Below are 27,475 nucleotides of genomic sequence, written 5' to 3'. Positions count from 1 at the left end.
TTCACTCATTCCTGGCATGGCTTTATTTTCACTCCTCTTCCAAAGTGATGCTGAACTTCCTCCTCCGGGGCTGGAGGAGTAGGAGGAGAATGTGTGGGAAAGGCACCAACGTGTGAAGTGGCTTGATGGGATGGGAGGGCTGTAATGAGAGGGTGAGACCGGCAGCAGAGTTTCTCATGTTTATTATTACTTCTGCATTTTTGACCTTTTTTGTTGTGTTTTATTTTGGTCTGGCCTGTTTTTATATCCTTCTTGGATTGTTTGTAAGTATTTTGGGACAGAGATTGTCTTCCCTTCTGCGCCTCCAAATATAATGGGGACAGAGCCCAAGGGCTTTTGGGAATGTGCCACAGTGCTCGTTGCACCAAGATGTTCAGAAAGAAAACCAGGTTTTCTGAACATTTGAATAAAAACACCCACAAAAAAAGTAGTAGAAGAGCTCACAAAATCAAATCTTGGGAATTATTAGAAGTCTGAAATGGTTTCTCTGAAAAAAGAAATGGAAAAGTTAAGTGGTTTAATGGCAAGAAGGTTTGTAAGAAGGGTATGAAATATTTAAGATAAGAAAAAGATAAACCTGCCTATCGTTTTTCTAATACGATGTGGAGAGGAACATAAAAATTCAATCAAGCAGCAAATTTCAGACTGACAGGGTTATTTTAGTACGTGGCACATCTCCCCCCTGCTCCAGCCTCCGAGTTAAAATTCCAGCAGAATTTTTTCGAAGGCTGCTCGTGTAATGGAGAACGAGAGTCTCTGGGGTTATGTCAGACAAAATTATTTTTAGCGCTGTTCTGAGCCCTCGTGCCTCGGGGAAGAAATGAGCCACTGAAGCAAGATGACGTGTCCCCACTGGGCAAGCTTTAATAACATTATATTCTCTCTATTTCTGCCTCTCCTCGAAGCATCGAACGATCCCGAGTCCGTGGATTAGATTGACTCCCTCCGTGATCTAACATGCAAATCCTCTTCCACTGTAATTATTATTTATAAAAGGCGTTCTTGGGTCTGAATTCTTCATATCCTGAAGTTGGAGGTTGAGGCTCAGCCTGGAAATAGTGTTTGCTGGTTCATAGAGAATCCCAGAATGGTTTGGGCTGGAAGGGATCTTAAAGATCATCTTGTTCTACCCCAAGCCGTGGGCTGGGACAGGGTCATGGACATCCCCATCTATCCAGGTTATTCCCAAGCAGTTGACCAAAATACTTGCCATGATTTTCACACGTGGTCTCTTTGGAGTACAGGCCTTTTGAGGAAAGATGCCTGAGAGAACAATAATATTTCTTTTCTGTACATGAGAGTGCTGGGAGGGATTTTGAGGCTTTGTCAGACCTGTGCATCGTCCCTGTATTTTTCCAGTCTTCCCACACAGTTCCTGAGCTGGTCCAACATTGCATTACACTTAATTAAATCTCCACCATTGTCAGGGCGTGTAACAGGATCTTGCTGACATTTTACCCATATTCCACTTCCCTGCCTGTCTCCTCTGAGGGCTTTGGAGGGGAATATTTGTAGAAAGACTCTTAAATTCCTGTGAATAACTGGGCTGCAGTGTGGAAACAGAATCAGGCACAAAAGGGAGGAAGACCTGTAGACGAGCCAAAACTCTGGTATTTTCCTTTTTTAATAAAAGAACCATTTCCCGGGTGACTCCACTCCATGCACTCACCTGTCCTACCCTCCATGCCATTCCCAGCAGTGACTCCAGCAGCAGCTCGAGCGACGAGTCCCCGGCACGCTCGGTGCAATCGACAGCCGTCCCCGCACCCGCGTCCCAGCTGCTCCCATCGCTGGAGAAGGATGAGCCCCGGAAGAGTTTTGGGATCAAGGTTCAAAATCTTCCAGTGCGCTCAACAGGTAAATTCCCTCGGAAAGGGGAACGGGAAAAAAGGGAGGGGACTGGTTGAGTAACCTGTACCGAGTGACACGCAGCAGCCACGTGTGGCCTCCGAGGACCGGATTCTCCCCCTGCTTCTGCCTCAGTTCTTGTGTGACAGTGGGAAAACTGCTTAATTAGTGACCATCTGTGAGAAACCCTGCTGCTCCCAGCTCCAAGTATTGGGCATTTCCAGGCCCTGGAACTGGTGCTCCCAAACAGTAATGTGGGCTTTCCCAGGGAGAAAACTGACACATCTCCATTTTTTAACTTAATACTTCAGTTGTTTAACCTCTCACCCTTCAATTTCTTTTTTAATCCAAAAAGTTGAGGGTTTTCTGTTGCAGTTTGAGTGCTTTAAAACACCCCTAAGCATATTTGTAAAGGTAATGGATATTGCATGGAAAATAACCCAGGAAACCATGTGCTGAGGAGCACCCATGATCACTCCCTGTTCCCTGTGCTGAGCACAGGAGAGATCCCACAGGAAAAACCAGCATAGGATCAGTTGTGAAACAGTTTTAATGAAATTCATGGATGCAAAAGCACTGGCTGAGCTGTATCTGTTAATCTTGTGAGCAGAGTACCTCATGTGTTGTTATCTTCCAGTAGATTTAATGCCTGTCATATTCCTTGAAAGGACACGATGCTGAGGTCAATACCCCACGAATCCCAGACAGATTGTGTGGGCTTGAGTCAGATTCCACAAAATCTGATGAATCTGCCTGGTTATATTTCTGAATTGGCTGGACTGAGCACTCTATGACTCCAGCCTCCATTCCAGACACCTCATCCCAGCTGTGCGCAGTATTGCTGTGGGTATTTTAATAAAGTATCCCTGTTTATTTCTTCTTCACATGGAACTGGGTGTCTCTTAGAAGCAATAACCATCCACCGCCAGCTTTAGCCATGTAAAACCTCGTGTGTGTAGTTTCTTGAGTTTAAAAATCCCAGGCAAAGAGAAAGATCAGCCAGAAGCTTTGGACATTGGCAAAATTAACATCCCAAATTGAAAAGGGCGCTTGTGTGAGCACCGAGTTAAGTGGGATGAAGTCACATTTGAGAAAGACAGTCAGAGTTCTTCATGTCTTTTATGGTGCTGCTGAGTCGGTAGAAGCTATGTTTCTGCAGTACTAATGTTTACTTGTTGGTTTAGATACAAGCCTTAAAGATGGACTTTTCCACGAATTCAAGAAGTACGGGAAGGTGACATCGGTGCAGATCCACGGCGCGTCCGAGGAACGGTATGGCCTGGTGTTCTTCCGGCAGCAGGAGGACCAGGAGAAAGCACTAAATGCCTCCAAAGGAAAGCTTTTTTTTGGCATGCAGATTGAAGTCACGGCCTGGATAGGACCAGGTAAGGTCCATGCCCTTCTCCCCTGGGACGGCTCTGGGTGTGTTCAGGAGCTGTCGTAAAGAGGCAGAATAGAAGTAGGAAACGTTTTAAAGAAACTGGGAAAAATGCCACAATAAATTCCAGAGCAAAAAGAGTGGATGCTCTTGGATCAAACAGCAAGAGAGTTCCAGTCTTAAGCCTCAGAGAAGGAAAGCTGCCATCCTCCCAAACAGTGGGATCCGCTGGAAGGAACGATCTCATCTACCACGTCTCAGTGGAGCAGCTGCCAGTGGGTGGTGTGAGCACAGCACTGAGTCCTCCCAGCCTCGTTTTGTCTCCTTTTAATTAAAACAGCCAACGAGTGCTGCGTTTTGAGCAGCACAGCCCACGTGACCAACCAGTGAGAGCTGCAGCCCTGAGCACGTGGTGAAGTTCTCAGACTGCACTTCAATGGCTTCTTTAAAAATTGATTCCTGAAAACAAACTCCTGCCGTGTGCTCTTCCCCAAGTGCAGGGAGGCCTTACTGGAATTCGTGCACTCAAACGTTGATACTTGTTAAGAGTAAATTTCCAGAGAAGCAGTTGAAAGATGCAGCTCTCTTTCACCTGAGGATGCCGGATTCCTCAGTGGAATATAAAGATTCCAAATCCCATATAAATAACAAGTCATGGGTGCAGTACTGGTTGTTTTTCTCAAAGACAGTGCTTACTCTTGTTCAGATCAAGAAGGAGACCTGAATAAACCAACATGAACCAAATCTCCAGTCATTACAAATTTCCTGCTCTCTTTGGTCCTAGAAACCGAAAGTGAGAATGAATTTCGTCCTTTGGATGAAAGGATAGATGAGTTTCACCCAAAAGCAACGAGAACTCTCTTCATTGGCAACCTGGAAAAAACAACCACCTACCACGACCTTCGCAACATCTTCCAGCGCTTCGGGGGAATAGTGGTATGTGAATTGTGTCCTGTGTGGGGTGGCACTGCCCCCCCTTCTGTACAGACCTGTGAAATGCTGTGAGTGGTGCTAAGTCTGTCAACGACAGATAATTCAGTCTTTCTGTAGTAATCTGAGTCATTCTTGTTGGAATATACCTGAAAGCTTTTCTCTGTATTCGGAGTTCAGCATATGAATGTTGAGGGGTAATTTAGCAGGAAAAACAGTCCTAGGAGTGTTTACAACAAATGTCTCTCCTGGTAATTCTCCCCTGGTAGTACCAAAGCTGACTGGGTAGTTGGGATGTAAATGTGCCAGGTGATGTTTTCATGTTGACTCCTACAGCTGTGGGAATCTGAGTTTCCTGTTGATTCCTGGACCAAAGGGCTTGGTCAGTGTGTGTGGAAGCAGCCCCTGTGCCCAGGCAGAGGAGATCGGAGCAGATGGATCAGTGATGGCACATGGGGGATTTGGGTTTTCAGCTGAGGGGGAGTATCCGGATGAGGGAGAGCAGCCCCCTCTCCTCTGCTCATGACTTTCTATCAATTCACGTCAATGTTAAATTTAAGGGGAATTTTCCATTAAAGTGGTGCAACTCTCCAATGAATTTTAATTAATTTTTACAAGGGCATGGAGTGACAGGACGAACCTTAAGCTGAAGGAGGGCAGAGTTAGGTGGGATATTGGAAGGAATTGTTCCCTGTGAGGGTGGGCAGGCCCTGGCACAGGGTGCCCAGAGCAGCTGTGGCTACCCCTGGATCCCTGGCAGTGCCCAAGGCCAGGCTGGACATTGGGGCTTGGAGCACCCTGGGACAGTGGAAGGTGTCCCTGCCCATGGCAGGGGTGGAACTGGATGAGCTTTAAGGACCCTTCAAACCCAAACCATTCTGGGATTCATTCTGTGATTCCTGTTGAGTCTGGGCTTCAGATGGTCCATATTCTCTGTGTCAGCTGTGAGTGCTTGTGAACATGCTGTGCCTTCTTCACTCTGCTCTGACGTGTTCTTATCACTGCAGATGAATCAGTCACACACACCAGGAACCCTGCTACCCCCCAAAAGAAGGGGAGGTTGCTTCCATGTACAATGTGGACAAATATAAAATCCTCGTTTTATGATGTCTGGCAGCCCTTGTGTATCCAGCCTCTGCTCTATCCTTGACATCAGTAGTGATTTATGAATTCGTGCCATGTCTGTGGCTTGAACCCTTTTCCAGTGTTAGAGCAGCAGAGCTCTCCTGATAAAGATGCTTATCAGTGGTAGTGTAAATTGGCTTTTGTGTGCTGTGGTGCTCCCTGTCAGCATTATTAATGGCTCAGAATTGGGAGGCAGCGCTGCCTCGCTGTTTCCAGGAAAACTTGCAAGCTCAGGTGCAGAAGGGACCAGCTTTATAACCTTTCTGAGGGGTAATGAGCACAATAATGATATTTTATTTGCCTGTCACAAGGAATTGCTTGCCCAGGGTGAGTGGTCAAGTATAATTTGCCGTGGTTGCAATCATGCTACTTCAGACACTTGGAAGTGTAGTTTTCTATTAATATTCCACTTAAATCATTAGGCCAGGGCTGTAGGAGTCTAATAGTTGTGTAAATCTCCCTGTTTACCTCTGTTTTCCCAGATAAAGAGCTCTTGGGTGAGACTGTATCAAACTGCTGCCTTGTCCCTAAATTTATTAACCATGAAATTAGCCTGTCCTGGATGTTGGAACATTTGTGCTCAAATCCATGTGTGGCTCACAAAGGCAGCTCCTTCTACTCCAACAAATAAAGCCAAACCCTCCACCTCCTATTTTCAGCTCGGAGTGAATCATAATATCATGAGTTTATTCAGAGGCTTTGGGTACATTTCCAGTGCTAGTGCTGAGCTTGTTTGTTAACCAAATGTCAGCTCCTGACTTGCTGGGTTTTCTAAAATAGATTAAAATCAGCCTTTATTTGGCTTTGTGAGCCTCTGGCTGCACTTGTGAATGGGGCCTTGGTGGCTTGGTTTTAAAGAGGAACAGCGACTGAAGTTGAGGATCTTTTTTGCCTTTGCCCTGTACCAGGCTGGTTCAAGGGATGAGTCCGGCATCACTTTGTGTTTCTAGGAACAGGATGGATCATGTTTATTTGGAAAAGAGGCCCTGCTTGGCTCAGAGATGAGGATCAGAGCAGGTTGTTTTCTCTTGAGCCTTTGTGACCGAAAATTAATCTCTATTTCTTTGATCCTGAATTGTCTCTTCTTGATACAGTATTAACAGCCTAAAGCTGGTGTTTGTTGACCAGGTCAGGCTTAGTTCTGTGGGCTTGGATTTTAAATCTGCGTGATGAAGAGCTTTCCCTGCTCCATAAGGATTTGGTTTTGAGATGCAGCAGAACAACGAAGTTTTAACTGCCTGCTATTGTTTAAATCCTCTCTCTGAAGCAAATACTAGTTAAAGAGCTTGCTGTGCCACATGCCCCTGAAAAAAACAAGTCCTCTTAGATGAGATTGACTGCTGACTGTGGGTTGTTGTGTTTTGTGCTTGTCCCCAGGACATCGACATTAAGAAGGTGAACGGTGTCCCTCAGTACGCGTTCCTGCAGTACTGCGACATCGCCAGTGTGTGCAAAGCCATTAAGAAGATGGATGGGGAATATCTCGGAAATAACCGGCTCAAGGTAAAGAAATCCTCCCCTGGACTGTATCCTTCTTGTTCCTTCCATTGCCGCATCGTGGGATGTTTTGCAGCACCATAGTTTATGGAACTAAGATGATTTTTAATGTGAGATCGTATCAGAGCATGATGGTTTCAACCACCACCTAACTGGGATTAATCAGCATTTTTCTTGGCTCTGTCCACACGGAACCCTGGGATTGAGCACTCGGAGACTGACATTCCCTGGCCTGGAAGGGCCACGTCTGGCAAGGCTGTGCTGGGAATCCATTCCACTCCCCATGGCAAACGGGGCCTGTCAGGCCCCAGAGCTGTCAACCTGTCACTTCTCAGACATTCAAACTGTAGAAGAACCCAATGTTGTCAAACACTCCATTTGTTTAAACAAGCAGAATTATTTTCATTAATTGCTCTTTGATTTTTGTCTTGCACCTGCACCAGATGCTAATTTTAGAAAATCCATACAAACAACAGCTTTCTCCAAATAAGTCTTTCATTAGGCAGGCTCTGTTCAGTGAGTTTTAACCCTTGTGCACTGTACTGATGGAAGTTTTGCCCTTTTGTGTCCAGCTGGGTTTTGGGAAGAGCATGCCTACAAACTGCGTGTGGTTAGATGGGCTTTCCACAAACGTTACGGATCAGTATCTGACCCGACATTTCTGCCGATACGGGCCTGTGGTGAAGGTAGGTGGGAGGCTTTGGCGTGTGCTTCCAAGTCGTTACTGTCTTCCTTTCTTCCCATCCTGTCCTTTCAACCCCCACTGTCCAGGGCTTTATAGCTCAGGTAGAAAAAATTCTCTCTGGGGTGGAATTTGGTTGACAGGGCTCTGTCAGCATAGACAGCAACCAAAACCAAGTATTTTGAGTGAGCCGAGATGTTGAGTATTGGAAACCATTTGTTGCTCTTGTGCAGTACAGTCTCTCCCCAGCAAACCTTCTTAAATGTTAGTTGGAAGAACAGCAGTCTAATTACGTAATTACTCATACTTGCTAATTACATAATTAGACATAACTATGCTTTTTTTTGTCAGACCAAGAAAAAAAGACTTTTTAAAAGCAGTCAGGACAGTCACGGTGCCAAAAGTACATGGAAAAAGAGAGAAAGTCAACAATGGTGCAACACACCCATGTCATGCAGCGGGAGCCTCTCCCATGCAAGTGATTTATCACGTGCTTAAACTCCAGTGTGGGAGTTGTCCTGTGTATTTTTATTGGACATGGATGTGCTTAAAATTAAGCAATGTGTGTAAATCTTTGCAGGATCAGGGTCTGGCATCCCCAAAGGATTTTTGTGGGTTTGTGTTGCAGCTTTGACATTCTTTATTGTAGCTGTTGTTGCTTGAATAATACATTTATGCTACTAAAGGAAGGCAATATTTGGAAATTGGGCATTTAGCAACTGGTGAGTGGTACTGCAGATTGATAACAAAAGCTGGTTCCACTTTGGGATTAACTGTTCCCTTTACCTTTTTTCCCCCCTAAAACACATTGGAAATTAGAAAAAAAAAAAAAACTTAACAAATACTACAAAACTCAGTCAACAAAGAAAAAAATATTCAAAGTAAAATACAGAAAAACAAAATAAAGGCATAATATACCTCAAGCCACAATATCCACAATTCAAAGCAGTCCCGTGTCCTTTTATTGTCTTTTCATTCCAATATGCCTCATCAGAAAAGCCTGGAAATTCACCTTGCTAAAAATTATTTCCTTCCTGGTATCCTCATGACTTAGGATTTTGTTGGGACTGACATTAAGTCCTGTGGATGAGGCTCTTATTTGGTTTTTGTTTTGTTTTTTTGTTTTTTACAGGTGGTGTTTGACCGCTTAAAAGGCATGGCCCTGGTTCTCTACAATGAGATTGAATATGCACAAGCAGCTGTAAAAGAGACCAAGGGGAGGAAAATCGGTGGGAATAAAATTAAGGTGTGCAGAATGACCTCCAAACTAAAGCAAAACAGGCAAAAAAAGAGGAACAAATTGTGTTCAGGCCTTCCCCCTTAAATGCTGGCAGTGCAGACTGCCAGGCTCAAGGAATACTTGGCGGGACACACACGTCCCACATATCAAAGGCTTAAATTATATTTTTATACTCGGCTTATCAAGATGTCAGGGAATCCTGAACTGTTACTTATAAAGCCTTTTCCAGTATTCTGCCGTTTGTTTCGCTGAACTTGTCTCTCTGAGCTCCTGAGTGTTGGTGTCCGTGTCACTGCCTCGTTTACCCCAATCCAAGGCAAACTTTTGTCTGTTTTCGTGTTAAAAAAGGGAAATCTGAAGGTGTGAGTTCCTCCAGGAAAACACATGGCTGTGTTCCAGCTGCCCCATGCTGATGTCCAGGCTCTGGGGTACAGTAACCTCAACATGCAGTCATGGAATCAGGGAATGGTTTGGGTTGGAAAAGACCTTAAAGATCATCTCGTCCTTCCTTGCAACAGATTTTAAACAATAATGGAAAACACTACTTAAAAAAATACACAGAAAATATTTTTCTTCCTGGAGCAACACTTAACATTTCCAGGAATATCTTGGATTTGGGTGAATGTGGTGATACCTGTTCTGACTGTCCCATTAGCCCCACTAACTGGGGACGTGAGGTGTCAGCCAACCCTTTGAATTATCTTCCTCCTTCTCCTTTCTCCTCTCCTAAAGAGTGGGCAGTGATGTCAGGCATGATCTCAACAGCTTCCCACCTCACCCAGGGCTGAAAGTTGGATATCCTGTAGTTTCTGAGCATGGTGTTGGATAGCAGTCACCTTCCTCTGCAGGAAAGCGTGTGGTCCCCTAAAAGTTTCCCATCTTGTGTGGGTCTTGTTGCTTAATGATTTTGGAATAAGCAACACCCCCAATGTGTGTCTGTGCTCCATTGCTGTGGTTACACACAGGATGATTTAAAAAATAACAGGAACTGGAATGTTAAAAATACTCCGTTATGTGGCATACACGTAATGAAATCCATTCTAATCCTTCATTTTTTGCACTACAGCATTAGTGTCTTAGTATTGTCATTCTTGGCTAGAAAACACCACCTCTTGGAGTAGCTGGAACAGGGAGCTGCAGTTCAGGAGGCTTGGTTCTCTCCCTGCTCTATAACCCCGGGCAAACACTGTGGAGTCCGGAATAGATTGATAATCCTGACCTTCTGTAGCACTGCCCTGAGATAAAAGAGACTTTGGAACTGTCCTGGCATTAAAAACATCAATACCACGATAATAATGTGTATTTTTCCTGCTGCTTTGCCCAACAGAAGCCTCTGGGCTGGCAGCTACAACAACATAGTAAGGAGGTAGTTACACAGCTCCACTGAGAAAGATCTTTATTCCTGGGGATGTGCAGGGCCACAATTGCGAAGTGTTTGACATTTTTAATTAAATTTTACCCCCATTTTCAGATCTGCTCCCACCTTCAGCAGACAGGGAAATGTTGGCAGAATGGGATGTTTCTGTGACTGAATGTGATTTCCCCTTTCTTTTTCAGGTGGACTTTGCAAATCGGGAGAGTCAGTTGGCGTTTTATCATTCCATGGAGAAAACGGGTCAAGATATCAGAGACTTCTATGAAATGCTGGCAGAAAGAAGGCATGTACCAATATATTTATTAAATGTTTTGTTTTCCAACATCACCTTACACAATCCTTTTACAGTCATTGTCCTCATAATCTTACAATCAAACTTTCTTCAGGCCATAGTTCCTCTCAACTTTATCCTTGTTTTTAAAGTTTTACTAAAAACACCTCTGCATTTCTAAATTTTTTTTTTTTACTCTTTTTTTTTAACAAATTTATGTGATCAAACTGAAACTGTGCAGATGAGAGCAGGCAGGATCTCACACATCCGAGGCGTAGCCGGTTACTGGAATTCCTGCTGAGGTGGAGGTTTCAGTTGTCTGCATGATCCATATTTTAGTATCCGGTTTCTCTGGTGGGTCACCAGGACACAGTTGGGAGTCATTCATCACGTCTTAGGAATGCAAAGAGCAGCTTAACTGTAACAGAGAAATGTGTGTGTTGGTGGGTGTATATAAAGTCTGATAAACTCCTGCTGCTCAGCCCTTGAGCAGAGAGTAAAATCTGATCCTCCACTTCCCTCTTTCCAACAGTTTTGTTTGTAACTTGATAAAATAAGACAATTTGAGTAAGGATGCATTTTTATTTTGAATAAAGCTGTGTCCTGTGTGGCTGCCCCTTGGCAGCAGCTGGTACCACATGCTGCACAGCCACTTATTTATCCCTGCAGACCTGGCACAGAAACACTCCACATTATGGGCTTTTTTACCTCCACTGACTGAAAAAACACCCGTGTTTTATTCCCTTCAGAGCCTGGCTCATTGTTAGGGCTGTGCCTTGCCCAGGAGTCAGCCCAGCGTGATGCCGATTATACCTGGGAGCTGGATAAACCCAATCATTTTTTGCAGTGAAATAGATTGGTCTGACATAATGCAAAATGAGCAGATTTAAAAACAAGCAGGGTTTGGAAATTGGCAATCAGGATTTGCATAATGGAAATACAAGTGTGCCTTCCCCAGGCCTTGCCAGATGTTGTGATGTGCCAGCAATAAACATTTCCTCAGCACTACGCCGGATTCAGGCAAGAGAGGGGCGTTATTGGATGTTCTTTAGCACACAGGACTCGGGTGGGCTTGTCTTTGCCATGGAATAATCCTGAGCAGGACCTTGATTTCTGGTGTTTGGGCACACGTTAGTGTGATTTTTCTTTCTCTGTCACTCTGCTCACACAGTCATTAGGAGATCCATAGGGATAATGGATCGTGGAGCAGCAGAGCGAGTTCTGCAGTGACTCCTGTAATTCTGCAGCTTCTGGTGCCCCTCCGAGCTCCTCCTTGCAGAGGTGCTGAGATCTGCACAAACCACCTTCTCTCGGGGTTGTAGCTGGAGCCAGTCTAAACAGGACCCAAAGAAAAAAAAAAAACAAACCAGACATGAAAAAGCAAAATCCCTGATCAATATTTTTAACTTCACAGCTGCTTTTCACAACATCCCACTTCACTTGCAGGATGAGGTTTTCATCTTCCCTGTTTTGTCCCTTTTTCAATTTTGTTATTTTCTTAAAAGGTGGAAGCTGCCAGCTTTTAACATAAAACATAAACTGTGAAGCCAAATAAACCTGTGAGGAATCCCAGAATCATTTAGGTTGGAAAAGACCTCCAAGGTCATCGAGTCCAAACCTGTGACTGATCCCCTCCTTGTCAGCCAGCCCAGAGCACTGAGTGCCATGTCCAGGCCTTCCTTGGACACCTCCAGGGATGGAGACTCCAAACCTCCCGGGGCAGCCCCTTCCTATTCCTGACCACCTTTTCCATCAAGAAATTCCTCCTGATGTCCAACCTGAACCTTCTCTGGCTCAGCTTGAGGCCGTTTGCCCTTGTCCTGTCCCTTGTTCCCCGGGAGCAGAGCCCAACCCCACCTTTGTACAGAGTGTGCAGAACACTCTGTAATGGTGGGGAATTAAGAACTCCAGCTTTATTCCACCTCCCTGCCATGTTTAGTGTTACAAATGACTTATTTTTGCTGCTTGGAAGGTATTGAAATAACAACATTAATTGCGTTATTTACTTTGCTGAATGACTTCACATGACCTTATAAACAACCTGATATTTGTTGACTTGGTTTTACTGTAAACAGGCAACACCAGCAAGTCACATGCAGTGAAGGAGCTAATTTGGGAATTAAAAGATCACTTGCAGGGCTTAGGATTTTTAAAGAAATGTTACTACCACTTTGCTGCTTAGTAATGGAGAAATTCCACCCCTGAATTTTGATTTTACTCAAAGGTCTCAGAAGGTCTCAGGTTCTGGATAAGGGGGTGTCTTCACCCTGCCAGCCCTCTGTGGGTACACAGGTGCTGTTTTGGTTTTACCTTCATTTCATGCAAGGTTTGAATTTGACAAAAGCAAAGGAGTGAGGGTGGTGTAACAATGCTTGGAAGAACTGTTGCGATATTACCCATGAAGTACATTTGGTTTGTTAAGTTAACAAAGTATTTAGTCTGCTGCACACAGATTCCTTGCCAAACCTAACCTCTTTGTGCAGCTACCTTGATGCACATAGGAAAAAAGAAAATTATTCTTTAGATAGCAAAAAAACTGTAGTAACAGAGTACATTGGTTGAGAAGGAGAACTAGAATCTTTTTATTCTTACGTTTAGCAGAGACGAGCGAAGAGGATCCTACGAATACGCCCCTGACCGTACTTACTACGAGACCGTTCGGACTCCGGGGACGTATCCTGAAGATCCTCGGCGGGAATACCCAGCTCGGGGCAGAGAATTCTACGCCGAGTGGGATCCCTACCAAGGAGACTACTATGACCCACGATACTATGACGACCCTCGCGAGTACCGGGATTACCGGGGAGATCCGTATGAGCAGGACATCAGGGAGTACAGCTACAGGCAACGGGAGAGGGAGAGGGAGAGGGAACGGTTCGAATCCGATCGGGACAGAGACCACGAACGGAGACCGATCGAGCGGAGCCAGAGCCCGACGCACTCCCGGCGCCCGCAGAGCCCCGGAGCATCGCCCTCACAGTCGGAGCGGCTGCAGAGTGACTCGGAGAGGAGGATTTACAGCAGGTCCTCGGATCGCAGCGGCAGCTGCAGCTCTCTGTCCCCTCCGCGATATGACAAGCTCGACAAAGCCCGTGTGGAACGATACGCAAAAAACGAGAAAGTGGAGAAAGAGCGCGTTTTCGAGCAGGAGAGGGTGGACAAGGAGAAGCGCTTGGTGAGGAAGGAAAAGCCGGAAAAAATAGAAAAGGAGAAAGCAGATAAGCAGAAACGAAAAGCGAAAATCCATTCACCCAGCTCTCAGTCCTCAGAAACGGATCAGGAGAATGAGAGAGAGCCCAGCCCAGAAAAACTGAAGGGCAACAGTAAACAAAGCAAAGAGAGGGGTGACAAAGAAGGGACAGCAAAGAACCGCCTGGAACTGATGCCCTGTGTTGTGCTGACCCGTGTGAAGGAAAAGGAGGGGAAGGTGATCGATCAGCCTGCACTGGAGAAACTGAGGGCAAAGCTGGATAACGACACTCTGAAATCCCCGCTGCTCGAACAGAAAACCCAGACGTCCCAGGCTGAGCAAGCCAAGTCTGAGCAGTCTAAACTAGAACCTGTCAGAACCAAGGTACAGAAGGAGAAAGCCCTTGCCAGTCACATCGAAGTGGTGGACAAGGAGGGAAAAATGAAACCCAAAAAGCACTTGAAGACAGAGCAACCTTCTGAGGGGGCCAATGCAGTTGATTTAGACAAGTTGGAGGCTCGTAAAAGGCGTTTTGCCGATGCAAATCCGAAGCCTGACAGGCAAAAACTGGATGTAAAACGGAGTAGCCAAGATGAGGAGGATGCGCGCATGGTTTTGAAAAAGCAGCTTGATGCGACAGCGTCATCTAGAGAAGCACCAATGTTAAGGGAAGGAGAATTGGAGAGAAAACCCCTGAGGAAGGAGATGATTAAAAGGGAATCTAAAAAACTCAAACTGGAAAGACTTGTTCCCGTTACTAGTCCCAAAGAAATTCAGGACACTCTTAATGTTGGTGGGATTGGCATGCGTCCCACCCTGGATCTGCAGGCGAGGCTCATGGAGGCACCTGATGAACCTGTGGAAGTTCAGGAACTCCCTACTAAAAAACTGAACCCGGTAAAACCCCAGCATAAACAAGTACAGCTGCTGGACGAGCAGGGAACGGAGAGAGAGGACTCAAGGAAGAACTACTCCAGTCTTCCTGAAGAAACACCAGACCATAAACTTGGCCAAGAGAAAACTCAGTCGGCAGACACGGAGGAGAAAATCAGCATTGACATTGACCACACGCAGAGCTACCGGAAACAAATGGAGCAAAGTCGCAGGTTGAAACAGCAGCTGGAAATGGAGATTGCAAAGTCGGAGAAGTTTGGCAGTCCAAAGAAAGATGTTGATGAATATGAAAAGCGGAGTCTGGTTCATGAGGTGGGAAAGCCTCCACAAGATGTCACCGATGACTCTCCACCGAGTAAAAGGAAAAAGACTGACCAGTTTGACTTCGAAATTAGCACTAAGAGAGAAAGGAACTACAGAAGCTCTCGTCAGGTGAGTGAGGATTCCGAACGGATGTCCTGTTCCCCAAGTATCAGACACTTCCCATTCCACGAGGATGAGGACACGCTCGATTCTCCAAGGTTAATGCCATTGAAGGAAACCAAAGAGTCACCTAAAATAGAAGAAAAGGGTCTTTCATACTCCAACATGACTGTGAGGGAGGACTCGCTGAAATTCAATCCTTATGATTCCAGCAGAAGGGAGCAGATGGCAGAAATGGCTAAAATAAAACTCTCTGTGCTGAGTTCTGAGGAAGACTCAAGTAGGTGGGAAACCCAAGTGAAGCAAGAGCCTGGGAGAGTCGATATCAGCTTTCCAAGCAGCATCGTGAAAAGAGACAGCATACGGAAACGGTCTGTCCGAGACCTGGAACCTGGGGAGGTGCCTTCCGATTCAGATGACGACGGCGAAAACAAGCCCCATTCCCCAAAAGCCTCATCCTTGTTAGAGAGTTCCAGGTTGTCTTTTTTATTAAGGGACAGAGAAGAGAAGTTCCGTGAAAGAGAGGAAAGACTCCAGCCCAGTTCCTTAGAAAGAAACAAATTCTACTCTTTCGCATTGGACAAGACAATCACACCCGACACAAAGGCCTTGCTTGAAAGGGCTAAATCCCTCTCTTCCTCCAGAGAGGAAAACTGGTCCTTTCTAGACTGGGATTCAAGATTTGCTAGTTTCAGAAACAACAAAGACAAAGAGAAGGTTGACTCGGCTCCAAGACCTATTCCATCCTGGTATATGAAAAAGAAAAAAATCAGAACCGATTCCGAAGGTGGAAAACTGGATGATAAGAAAGAAGATCATAAAGAGGAGGAACAAGAGCGGCAGGAACTGTTTGCTTCTCGGTTTTTGCACAGTTCAATCTTTGAACAGGACTCCAAACGCCTGCAGCATTTAGAGAGGAAGGATGATGATCTGGACTTCATCTCCGGAAGGTTGTATGGGAGACAGTCCTCTTCCGATGGGATGAACAGCACGGCCGATTTGGTGCAAGAGCCAGTGGTTCTCTTCCACAGTAGGTTTGTTGAGCTGACACGAATGCAGCAGAAAGAAAAGGAGAAAGATCAGAAACCAAAAGAAGTGGAGAAACAGGAAGATAAAGAAAACCGGCCGAAAACACCAGAAATGGTTCCTGATAGTAAAGAAACAGAACATAAACCTTCCTCAGTTGTTGGTCCTTCTTCAGTCACTGTCCTCCCACAAGAACCCATCGCTCCCATCGCTCCTGAGAAAATAGTGAGTGACAAGGTCCTGGTGGAACCAACTTCTGTCAAAGAAGAGAAACCTTCTGAACCTGCTGTTGCAGCAGAGGAACAAAAACCTTTTCCTGAACTCGCTGCTCCTGTCAAAATGGAGCCTCCTGAGCAAACAGAACCTCCGCCAGTTGTAGAAGCGAGTAAAGAAATTGTTGCTACAACACTGGCACCAGAGGAAGATGCTGTGGCAACAGAGCATCCTTCATACTTGGATACCAAACCTCCCACTCCTGGGGCCTCGTTTTCCGATGCAGACATCAGCGTAGATCCAGAACCTGAGACTGCCCAGCTACTTCCACCTCCACCCAAGCTAGTTCAGAAGTCAGATGAGGCTGTGGAACCTAAAGAGGAAAATCCTCCACCCTCTGCCAGCACCGATGCTGGTGTGAGTCAAAAGGCGGAGGCGGCTGCTGAGGTCCTGCCGCCCGTTTCCGACAATGACATGGAAGTGGAACCTCCAGTTGTTGTAAAAGATAAAAAATCCTACAAGAGTAAACGGTCCAAGACTCCCGTGCAGTCGGCTGCAGCTAATGTCACGGAAAAGCCTGTCACAAGAAAGAGTGAAAGAATTGACCGTGAAAAACTGAAAAGGTCAAGCTCTCCTCGTGGGGAGACCCAGAAGCTTTCTGAATTGAAAGTGGAGGCAGAAAAGGTTTCAAGGAATGCTGCTAAATCCCCAAGTTCCGCTGCAGAGCCAGAAAACGTGGAGCTGAGCTTGCCAATAGGCCGGACCAGGCGCAGAAACGTGAGGTCGGTCTATGCTACCACAGGGGACAATGAAGGCCCATCTCCAGTGAAGGACTCCATGGAGGTCACTAGGTCCACCAGGAAAAGAGGGGAAAAGGAGCCACAGGAAGCAGTGACAACTGTTCCCACAACCCCAAGGAGGGGAAGACCTCCCAAAACCCGCCGTAAGCCAGAGGAGGACATCTCTCCGATAAAGACCGAACCGGTACAACAAGAGGTGGAGGAGGCTGAAACTAAAGATACTGTGGAAGCTCCTAAACCTGCAGAGGGTTGGAGGTCTCCTAGATCCCAGAAGCTCACACACAGTCACTCATCAGCTGCTACCAGCCAACAGGGCAAGAAAGGGAAGAATGAACCGAAAGCCGATACCACGGCTGAATCCGAAGATACTGCTGAAAGAAGTGGTCAGGAATCGAGCACCAGTGACAATGGCAATAAAGCAAAGGCTGCTGAGAAAGAGCCGGCAGCAAGCGAGCAGAAACGTGATCGGAAGGAACTGGATGTGGAGAAGAACCAGCTAGAAATCCCCACAGCTGAGATCACTGAGAAGAAGCCGGTGCCAGAAAAGGTTACGAAATCCAAAAGGGGAAGGTACAAAAATACCAAAACCGTTGTTGATAAGGCATCCGTATGTCTCAAAAATGTAGAAATACGCCTCAATGTTGATGAAGTCAAGGGCGCCTTGCGGCCCACGGAGGAGGAGGCAGAGCCGGTGGCAGTGTCACCACCCAAGATGAAGAGCCCTCCAAAAGAGGACATCCTGCCACCCCACTTCACTAAGAATGAGGTAGAAGATTCATTTCCGGAAATGGAAAAGGAGGTGATGCGGGAGCCCAAGCAGTCACCCGAGGCTGCCCAGTTAGCAAAGCAGATCGAGCTTGAGCAGGCAGTGGAGAACATTGCAAAACTCACCGAAACTCCTCCGACAATTGCTGCCTACAAAGAGCCAACGACAGATGTGGCTGAAGTCCGTCAGGAGGAGGAAGCAGATAAACCCGCACACCAGGCCAGTGAAACGGAGCTGGCAGCAGCCATCGGCTCCATCATCAATGATATTTCTGGGGAGACAGAAAGCTTCCCTGCACCGCCGACGTATCCTGCTGAATCTGAGGCTGAAATCACCACAGAGCCCTTGGTATTGCAGTCACCTCGGGAGGAGATGGAGCCCGAGACAGATCAGGCAGTGAACAATATCCTAGAAACTGAGGCTGCCATCGAGCCTGCAGTGCAGCCGGTGCCCAGCTCTGTCACTTCGACGTTGGACACAGAGAGCAAGGAGTCTGAAGTCAGCTTCAGTGAATCTTCCAACTCTGCACAGGAGGCTGAGACCTTGCAGGAGGCTGAAGTTGCTCGGAAGGAAAAGGGCCGTCAGAAAACCACGCGGCAGAGACGCAAGAAGAGCACGAGCAGGAAGGGTGACGCCACCGAAGCCAACACCTTCGAGCCAGAGAGGGTGCAGAGCAAATCACCCCCCGCCAGTGAAGTGAAGACAAAACCTGAAGAAATCTCAAAGGAGGAAAAGCAAATCAAACCCACAGCATCCATGGAGCCAAGTGCTTCTGATGTCACCAAGGCTGTGGCTGCTGATGTTGTGGCTGCACACGAGGCTGTCCCTGAGAGCAGCACTTCTCCAAAGGTGCCCGCTCTGGCTCCTCTGGACCTGGGTGCCCCGCCGGTCCTCCTCGATGAGGGGAGTCAGAGCGGGTTCAAGATCCGGTCGCCCCTGGAGAACGCTCCCATCACGCCACCGAGTGCCCCGAATGCGGCCCTTCCTGCTGTCCCCACAGCAGCGGCCAAGCTGCCCAACCCGGTGCCCACCACCATCGTCCCCCTTCACTCCAGCACTGCCAAGGTTCCGGAGTGGGTGGTCAGGCACGAGGACCCCCGTGCCCGTTCCACACCCCCGCCCGCTCTCCCACCAGACACAAAGGCGTCAGATATCGACACAAACTCCAGCACTTTGAGGAAGATACTCATGGAGCCCAAATACGTCTCAGCGACGAGCATAACCTCCACGCACGTGACGACGACGCACGCCGAGCCGGTGAGCGCGCCGTGCTTGGAGGAGGCGCCTCTTCACCCTGCCGTGGAGGCCATCAAGCCGGTTTCCGAGGAGAAGCCGGCCGTTCCCATCACCAATGCCCTGGACCCACCAGTGGCTGAAGCGCCGGTGTTCAGCGAGAAGGAAAAGATCAACACAGTGATTGCTCCCAAAGCCACTTCTGTCATCAGCAGAATGCCCCACAGTGTGGATCTGGAGGAGGCTCCGAGGATCACCTTGGTGAAACAAGCTCCCCAAACCCAGACCTGCCTCGTCAATGCTCCCTCGCCGAAATTTAAGCAGAGATCAAGTACGAATGATAACAGCAGGTTTCATCCAGGATCGATGTCCATTATCGAGGAGAGGCCTGTGGAGACTGGGTCCAGTCCAGGGCTGCGGGTGAACACCTCGGAAGGTGTGGTGCTCCTGAGTTACTCGGGGCAGAAGACAGAAGGCCCTCAGCGAATCAGTGCCAAGATCAGCCAGATTCCCCCAGCCAGTGCTGTGGACATCGAGTTCCAGCAGTCTGTATCCAAGTCTCAGATTAAACAGGAGCCTATCACACCGTCCCAGCCGGCACCGAAAGGCTCCCAGGCCTCGGCGGGCTACGGGACTGTTTCCACCCATTCTTCATTGGTACTTGGAACACAGCCCTACAACACCTCACCCGTCATCTCCTCCGTCAAGCAGGAGCGCACCGCGCTGGACAAGCCCGACTCGTCTCACCTCGCTGTCCAGACCCCAGCATCTCAGCCCGGCAAGGTCCTGACACAGACGGTAAACACTCCACCCGTGCTGGTCCATAACCAGATGGTTGTGAATAAAAAACTGTCTGACCCAGCTACTCTGAAAGTGGAGACCAAGACTCTGCAGCCCTCCAGCCTGAGTCCTGGAGTTAGTCCTCACCACCCTTCCCTCTCTGGGAAGATGCATTCGGAAGCGAACCACGTCAGCTCGGGGCCCAGCACCCCGACCGACCGGGCCATCTCCCACCTGGGGGTCGCCAAACAAGAGCCGCACTCGCCGCGTACCAGCGGGCACTCGCCGTCACCGTTCCCCCGGGCCTGTCATCCCGGCAGTACCTCGTCCCCGGCTTTGTCCAGCAGCACCCCAGTCATGCTGGCGCCAGGAATTCCCGTTCCGCAGTACATATCCAGCATGCATCCCGAGCAATCTGTTATCATGCCCCCCCACAGCGTAACACAGACTGTGTCCCTGGGCCATCTGTCCCAGGGTGAGGTGAGAATGAACACCCCTCCTCTCTCCGGCATTCCCTACGGCATCCGCCCGGAAGCGCTCCACTCCCCCCGAGCTGCTCTGCAACCCCAGATGGAGATCAAACCTCAGCGATCCAGCACGCCCCAGCCAGCGCCCATACGAGACATCGTCATGCCCCCGCTGTCCTCCCAGCACCCCCCCGAGGAGGAGCTGCACTTCCACCACAGCACCGTGTGCCGCGGGCCAGCCCCGGTGCAGTCCGACGTGCTGGTGATGCAGCCCGACTACCGCATGCACCCCAGCAGCCTCCGGCTGGACCAGTACAACGTCCCGCGGGACGTCAGGATGATCATGCACCCGCACATGGCCGCTGTGGGCGAGCACCACTCGGAAACGCGGCAATCGCGGACACCCGAAGGGGCCGTCAAAACTCCCCCGGTCAGTAAGACCCCGCAACCCGGGAAAGAGACTCCCAAATCCTCGGAAGGCAAGATGGCCCACTCTCCCCACAGCGAGCCCCGGCTGCTCAGCGTGCCCTCGGGCACCCAGCTGCCTGGGCTGCCCCTGACGCAGCCTGTGGTGGTCCCACACGGGGTGCAGATCATGCATCCCGCCGGGAGCTCCTTCCACGATTACCGCTCCGTGTATGGCGACATGAGGAATTACCACACGGCACAGCTCGGGCATCCACAGTTCCCGGGCGCCTCACCCATCGGGCTGCCCTCCCGGAGCATGACCCCGTCTCAGGTGAGAAAAAAAACCCTTTATCCATCTCCCTGGAATCTGGAGCGTTTTGAGTTGTTTCTTGGGGAAAATGGGGTTCAAATACTGCTTAGCATGAGAGGAAGCTGAGACAAGCCATTTCCTGAACTCTTCTGGGACTCCAGCCAGGAGGGGTGAAGTTGCCTGCAGGTTTCTGGATGTGGAGGCGTCAGGGGGAGAATTGTCAGTACCGAGGTGGTGCATGGGTCAGGCATCCTTGGATGGATGGCAAGGCTAGGGATGGGCTTGGGACAGGATTCAGGGAGTGGGGTTTCAGCTCAGATGGGATTGGAAGTGAGGGACTGTCCCAGGTGCTACTGCAGCGGGGCTGATGCTGTGACATGGATGTCTCCACCAGGAATCTGATGGTGTCCTGGCAGTCTTACAATGGGGTGGAACACACCCTCGGCCTAAACATTTTCCTTTTCCCCCCTTACTCTTTCCCAGGGTCTGCCGGAGGGCGAGCACTCACACCCCAGCCAGCCAGTCCGCAGCAAGACCCCTCAGATCCCGCAGGACCCCAAGGGCCCGTCGGCAGCAGGGCCGGAGCAGAGTCACCACCCCCCTGTGAACAGGCACGCGGCCCAGATGGACCCCCACGTCCACCTCCAGAGGGCACAAGGGGACACGAGCCAGACCTCCTACCCCTCGCCCGTCGCCATCTCCATGAAGCAGGAGCTTCCCTCGCCGCACCAGCCGCCAGCAGTTCCCAAGCAATCCATGTTTATCCCCACGACGTCGGGGCCGCCCCTCAGCCGTCCAGAGCCCCAGTCCACGCTCAAGCAGGAGCCATCACCTCACCCCGTGTCCCAGAGACCGGTGGACATGGTCCAGCTCTTGACAGTGAGTGTCGTGCTCCTGATCTGGGGGGCAATCACCTGGTTCTGTCTCAGCCACAGCACCAAATCTGACCTTTCTTGCATCAAAGACTTCAGATGCAGAAAAGGCATTGTTTGGGTTTTGGGCTGTTTTGTCCTTGATGGATTTTAGCCATGTTTACTGTTCCAAGTCAGTTTTACAGCCAGCACTTTCCTGGAAGGTGTTTCCTCATGGGCAGGGGAGAGTGTTGGTGTATTTCATTTAAATAAAAAGGAAAAACCACTCTCACAAGTGTAGAAAATGAGGAAGAGGAGGGAGGCAATGAGGAACAGGTACCAACAAGGAGCTGACGGTTGTGTTCAGTACCAAGTATCTCCTGTATAACCTTGAGCACTTCCTCCCCTGTTGTTATTTCTCAATTTGTCCGCTTATAAAAGGGAAAACAGTGTTTGGGAACAGCCATGTGCTGGGTGGGTGGCTGAGGGATTGGGATGATGGGATCCACCCAGGCAGACTGGCCAGCTGGAAGGAAAAGGACTGAATTCCTGATTTAGCAGAATCTAACCCAGGCCTGGCGTGTAGAGGGTTGATCTGGTGTTGTACCTCTGCTGAGCCTTTAAGCCTCCGATGGAAGTATCGGAGGCAGCCGAGCAGCTCGGATGGGATTTCAGATCCCCCTCTCCTTGCTTTGCACGTAACTCTTCTTCTCCCTCTCTTCCCAGAAATACCCCATTGTCTGGCAGGGTCTCCTGGCTCTCAAGAACGACACGGCGGCCGTGCAGCTCCACTTCGTGTCCGGGAACAACGTCCTGGCGCACCGGTCGCTGCCGGCGCCCGAGGGAGGGCCCCCGCTGCGGATCGCGCAGCGCATGCGGCTCGAGGCCTCCCAGCTGGAGGGGGTCGCACGGAGAATGATGGTGAGGGCCTGGGCTGGGGCAGGGAGGGGGTTTGGGATTCCCTGTGCTCAGAGCTGGGCTGGTCTCACCAGCTGCAGGGCTGAAAACCATCAGAGCTCCCAGAAACTTGGGCTTCTGTCACGTTGATTTCTCCACCCAGAGGGTGCTGGGGCGCTGACCAGGCTCCCTGGGGAATGGGCACGGCCCCGAGACTGCCAGAGCTCCAGGAGCTCTCAGGCACAGGGTGGGATTGTTGGAATCCTGTGCATGGCCTGGAATTGGACTCGATGATCCCTGTGGGTTCCTTCCAGTCCAGGAGATCCTATGATACTGTTCTGGGATTCTGGTATTAACACTGATTCCTTCAACCCAGAGGGTGAACATGGATTGCAGGTGGTGAGCAGTAGCTCTTACACTGCATTTATGGAAAAGGGAGCGAGAGCTGGGCAACTCTGAAATCACCCTCAGCCCTGGGAAAAACTCCTGCTGGCTTCAGTGTGTCTGAGTAAGGTGGGAAGGGGAGTTCAGGTGGCCATGAAAATGCATTTTCAATCCTTTCCACCATGGCCATGCTCTCAGCAAGTGTTGGAATCACAGAATCCCAGACTGGTTTGGGTTGGACGGGCCTTAAAGCCTGTCCCACCCCTGCTATGGGCAGGGACACCTTCCACTATCCCAGGTTGCTCCAAGCCCCGTCCAGCCTGGCCTTGGGCACTTCCAGGGACCCAAGGGCAGCCACAGCTTCTCTGGGGAACAAATTGTAACATCAAGGAGTTTAAAGTGAGGATTTTCCCCCCCAGCTAATGGATGGAGGGCTGGAAAACACACACTCATCCAGCATTTCCCTGAGCACAGGTCCTTCCGTTGCAGGTGGAGAGCGATTACTGCCTGCTGCTGGCCCTGCCCTGCGGCCGGGACCAGGAGGACGTGGTCAGTCAGACGGAGTCGCTCAAGGCCGCGTTCATCAGTTACCTGCAGGCCAAGCAGGCCGCAGGCATCATCAACGTCCCCAACCCCGGCTCCAACCAGGTACGGGCACGGAACCCCTGCAGTGCCACGGGGAAACACAACCAGTCCGTAACTGCTTGGGGTTCTGCTGGAGCTGCCTGGGGTTGTTGGTCAACCAACCTTCCGTCACCCTTCAAACATGGATGGGATCCATGGAGTCATTGATGGGATCCATAGAATCGTTGATGGAATCGATTAAAGTGACCCCAAAGCAGAAACCCTAAATGTGTGTTTGGTGTGTTCCCCATTGCATCATCTTGGGCTGAAAAGCAACCAAATCCATTTCTCAGCTCTTTATCTCTGGAGTAGAGTTCTCATTTCTTCCCCATATCCTGATTTCTCCAGAACAGCTGGTGTTTTCTTGCAGAATGCATTTGGTGCTGTGGAGGGTTTATTCCAGGTGTGTTGCTGCACTGAATCCAATTTAACGTGTGTGTAATTTAATTCTGGGTGTAAAGAGCCCAGAATGAGCAGCCAGTGCTTGGAGCAGCCACTGAAATAATAATTAATGGGAATTTTTCTGCCTTTCCCAGCAAAATCAGCCAGCTCTTACACCTGTGGTGAGGAAAACTCCCCCCCTGAGAAACAAAACCCATGGCCTCTTTTTTATACAAGATTTAGGATTCTTTAAACACCTAAAACATCACAAAAATGTTCCGTTTTTAAACATTTTTAGACATGGGTTGTCTCTGATCTGTGGTTTTTTCCCTCCCTGCAGCCTGCCTACGTTCTGCAGATCTTCCCACCCTGCGAGTTTTCGGAAAGCCACCTGTCGCGCCTGGCCCCGGACCTCCTCGCCAGCATCTCCAACATCTCTCCTCACCTGATGATTGTCATTGCGTCGGTATGAGCTGTTTACCAGTTACTGACTTTTTATTATTTTAATTTTAATTTTTTTTAATTTTTCCAAGGCCCTGCAGCAAAAAACAAACAAAAACAAACAAACAACAACAACAACAAAAAAGCCCACAAAAAACCACACAAAAAATTAATTTTAAAATAAAACTAATTCAAAAGAAGGAGAGAAGGTTATGAAACAAGAAAAATGCTGCCAGAAACCAGCCTCCTGCCCGACCGGCCTCGATCAAACCCTGGATGTTTACATGTTGCTTTAGCTTACGGACAACTGATGCACTCAGCAGGTGGACTGGGCTTGGGTTCCCGTGCCTCCTTTTTGGGGAAAAAAAACCACACAGGAAAAAAAAACAAAAAAAAAAAAAAAAAAGAGAAAAGGATGGCTTATTTTTTTTAACAAAAAAAAAAGGAAAAAAATAAAAAAGAACCTGAACTGCCTTTGCACTAAATTAGTGACTCGGACTTTGCACAGTTGGAGACGCTGTGACGTTCTGGATGTCTTGACACACATTGACCGCGCGCCGTGGACGTTCCGCAGGGACTCTGCTGAGATTTGTGGGTCAAGGAGCATTTCACAGTCATTTTTTATTTTATTGGTTGTTTCGTTGGGTTTTTTGTTTTTGTTTTCTTCTTTTGGGGTTGTTTATTTTTTTGGGGGGGGGGGGCGGGGGGGGTGTTTTTTCCGGATGTGAACCTTCCTCTTCCTCCACCTGCCCCTGCTGCAGCCGTCTTCTCTTCATCTGGGATGTACAGTTTACACTGAAAAACAAGAAAATACAAAACAAACAAAAAACAAAACAAAAGGGAGAGCTTTTTTCCTTCCTGGTGGGATATGCAGAACTCAGTGGGTGTGTGTATATATAAATATATATATAATATATATAAATATATATAATACTGACTTTAAAAAAAAAAAATCAAATCCCCACAACATACATTTTTTTTTAATCTGTGCCAAAAATGTGTTTTCAGAGAAAAAAAATCTTATTTTCATACTCAGACTTTGTATTGTCACTCATTTGTAAGTGCGCTTCATTTAAACATCCCCTCGTCTCATCAGCTGTGGAAGTGTTATACACTTGTACAAAGACTCTGCCCCGGCCCCCCTCGCCTCCCCTAACACTTAATTAATTTATGGAACTTGGTTTTTTTTTTTTTTGGTTTATTTTTGGTTTATTTTTTTTTCTCAGCGCAGTTTTGTTTTGTGTGTCCATTGGATTACGAACTTTATTAAAAAATACAAAACACGTCGGCGCCCCGACCTCGTCCCTCGGCGCTGGGGGTGGGGAGCGGGGAAGGGGAGGTTTGGGGGCTCCCAGGGAGGGGTCACCCACCTCTCCTTTAAAAACCAGAAAAAATCGGTCATTTCATCACTAAACCCAGTTTCTCTTGATTTTCCCTCTTGTGTGTAAACACTTGTGAAAACCAAAATTGCAGGGTTTGCCCCACCTTTAATCTCACCACCCACCAAAAATTATCCCTGGATTACTGATATTCATCAGCCTTTAAAAAATAAGAGCCAGACACGATGTTTTTCATTGCTTTTCCACCCAAATCCCTGCCAGATACAAGTGGGAAGCCTGATCAAGACTGGTGTAAATGGGTTAAAATCAAGCAGATGTGGTGAAAAAGGAGGTTTAGGACAGAATTTGGGGGGTGGTCTCCACAACCAGGGCAGACCCTCACCTTGCACCCACAGGCTGAGGGCAGGAGGCAGAACAGAACCTGTTTTGGGGTAAAAATGGGACAAAAAGGTGCTGCTGGTGCCCCAGGACGGAGGTGGGCGTTGGGAGCCTGGCCAGGGACACCCAACAGCGACGCCCAGCTCCCACTGGAGGGGTCAGGGCGGGGCCTTGGACTTGCTCCCGTCCCCCAGGGAGGTGGGAGTGAGGCAGAACCGACGGACGGACCCCGGACATGGATGGGGCTTGGACAGACGGACGCGTGGATTGCCGGGGCAGTTGGGACAGGGTCCGACCCTGCTGGTTTCTGAGTGGGGCCTTTGGGGCAAAAAAGGGCATTTTGGAGGGGTTTTGTAAGGTCTGGGGGGGCTGGAGGGCACCATTCGTGTGTCCAGCCAGGTATGAACTGTCCGTATGTCCAGCTGTCCATGCAGTGTCCGTCCAACCCAGCTGGGCCTGGACCTGTCTGTCCATCCAGGCCCATCCCCTTCACCTACCCAAAGCACTGGGACATGGACAGCCGGCCGGACAGATGGACATCCAACTGGACAAACGTATTTCCATCTGGACAGTGGTACATGCTCATGCCAGCCGGACACTTTCCTCCTCCACCCATGGGTATAAATGCCCCAAAAATGCACTTTTTGCCCCCAAGGCCCCTCTTGAAAACCAGCGATTTCACATCCCCCACCCATACCCCACTGTCCATTGGGATTGGGCCAGACCCTTCCCCATTCTCAGAGCCCAGGGTGGGAGATGGACACGGGGATGGGCTCGGACAGACGGACACTGGGCTGTGGGGGCGGGGCGGGGGTGTGAGGGGGGCGTGAGGGGGCGGGGCGGGGGTGTGAAATCGCTGGTTTTCGAGAGGGGCCTTGGGGACAAAAAGTGCATTTTTGGGGCATTTATACCCATGGGTGGAGGAGGAAAGTGTCCAGCTGGATGGGTGGGTGTCTGTCCGGCTGCACATACAGTGTCCAAGTGTCCAGCTGGACATAGAATGTCCAAGTGTCCAGCTGGACGTACAATGTCCAAGTGTCCAGCTGGATGGGTGTCTGTCCAGCTGCACGTACAGTGTCCAAGTGTCCGGCTGGACGTACAAGTGCCCATCATTCTGGCTGGATGCACAAATGTCCATCTGTCCAGCTGGACATGTAACTGACCATGTGTTTGTCTGGATCCGGACCTCTGTGTCCAGCTTTTGGACACGTGGACAGGTGAGTGCTCAGATGGACAAATGGACAGGCCTATGTACAGCTGGACAGTTGTATATCCAGCAGGACAGACGGACATTGTACGTCCAGCCGGACATTGTACATCCAC

General features: G+C 48.9%; 1 protein-coding gene across 5 annotated transcripts in view; it reads left to right on the top strand.

Moving 5' to 3' along the window:
* Positions 1-24,847, top strand: part of SPEN (spen family transcriptional repressor) — a 65,601-nt gene extending 40,754 nt beyond the window's left edge. Inside the window, exons 4-15 of one of the 5 annotated variants that reach the window (XM_082295716.1) lie at positions 1,700-1,857; positions 3,033-3,233; positions 4,011-4,162; positions 6,659-6,784; positions 7,351-7,464; positions 8,593-8,706; positions 10,258-10,358; positions 12,945-20,877; positions 21,340-21,735; positions 22,434-22,628; positions 23,478-23,636; positions 24,334-24,847. In XM_082295716.1, coding sequence (XP_082151842.1) covers positions 1,700-1,857; positions 3,033-3,233; positions 4,011-4,162; positions 6,659-6,784; positions 7,351-7,464; positions 8,593-8,706; positions 10,258-10,358; positions 12,945-20,877; positions 21,340-21,735; positions 22,434-22,628; positions 23,478-23,636; positions 24,334-24,465 — 9,781 coding nt within the window. In that variant the 3' untranslated portion in view covers positions 24,466-24,847. Of the gene's footprint in view, positions 1-1,696; positions 1,858-3,032; positions 3,234-4,010; positions 4,163-6,658; positions 6,785-7,350; positions 7,465-8,592; positions 8,707-10,257; positions 10,359-12,944; positions 20,878-21,339; positions 21,736-22,433; positions 22,629-23,477; positions 23,637-24,333 lie in introns of all 5 variants that reach the window. The other 4 variants (XM_082295715.1, XM_082295714.1, XM_082295718.1 and 1 more) reach the window with 4 other exon arrangements.
* Positions 24,848-27,475: the final 2,628 nt, after the last annotated feature.

The sequence above is a fragment of the Coloeus monedula genome (genome assembly GCF_965178545.1).
Source record: "Coloeus monedula genome assembly, chromosome: 22".
NCBI lineage: Eukaryota > Metazoa > Chordata > Aves > Passeriformes > Corvidae > Coloeus > Coloeus monedula.
Note: the sequence above shows the minus strand (reverse complement) of the source record. Positions and strands in the feature narration are given on the sequence as shown.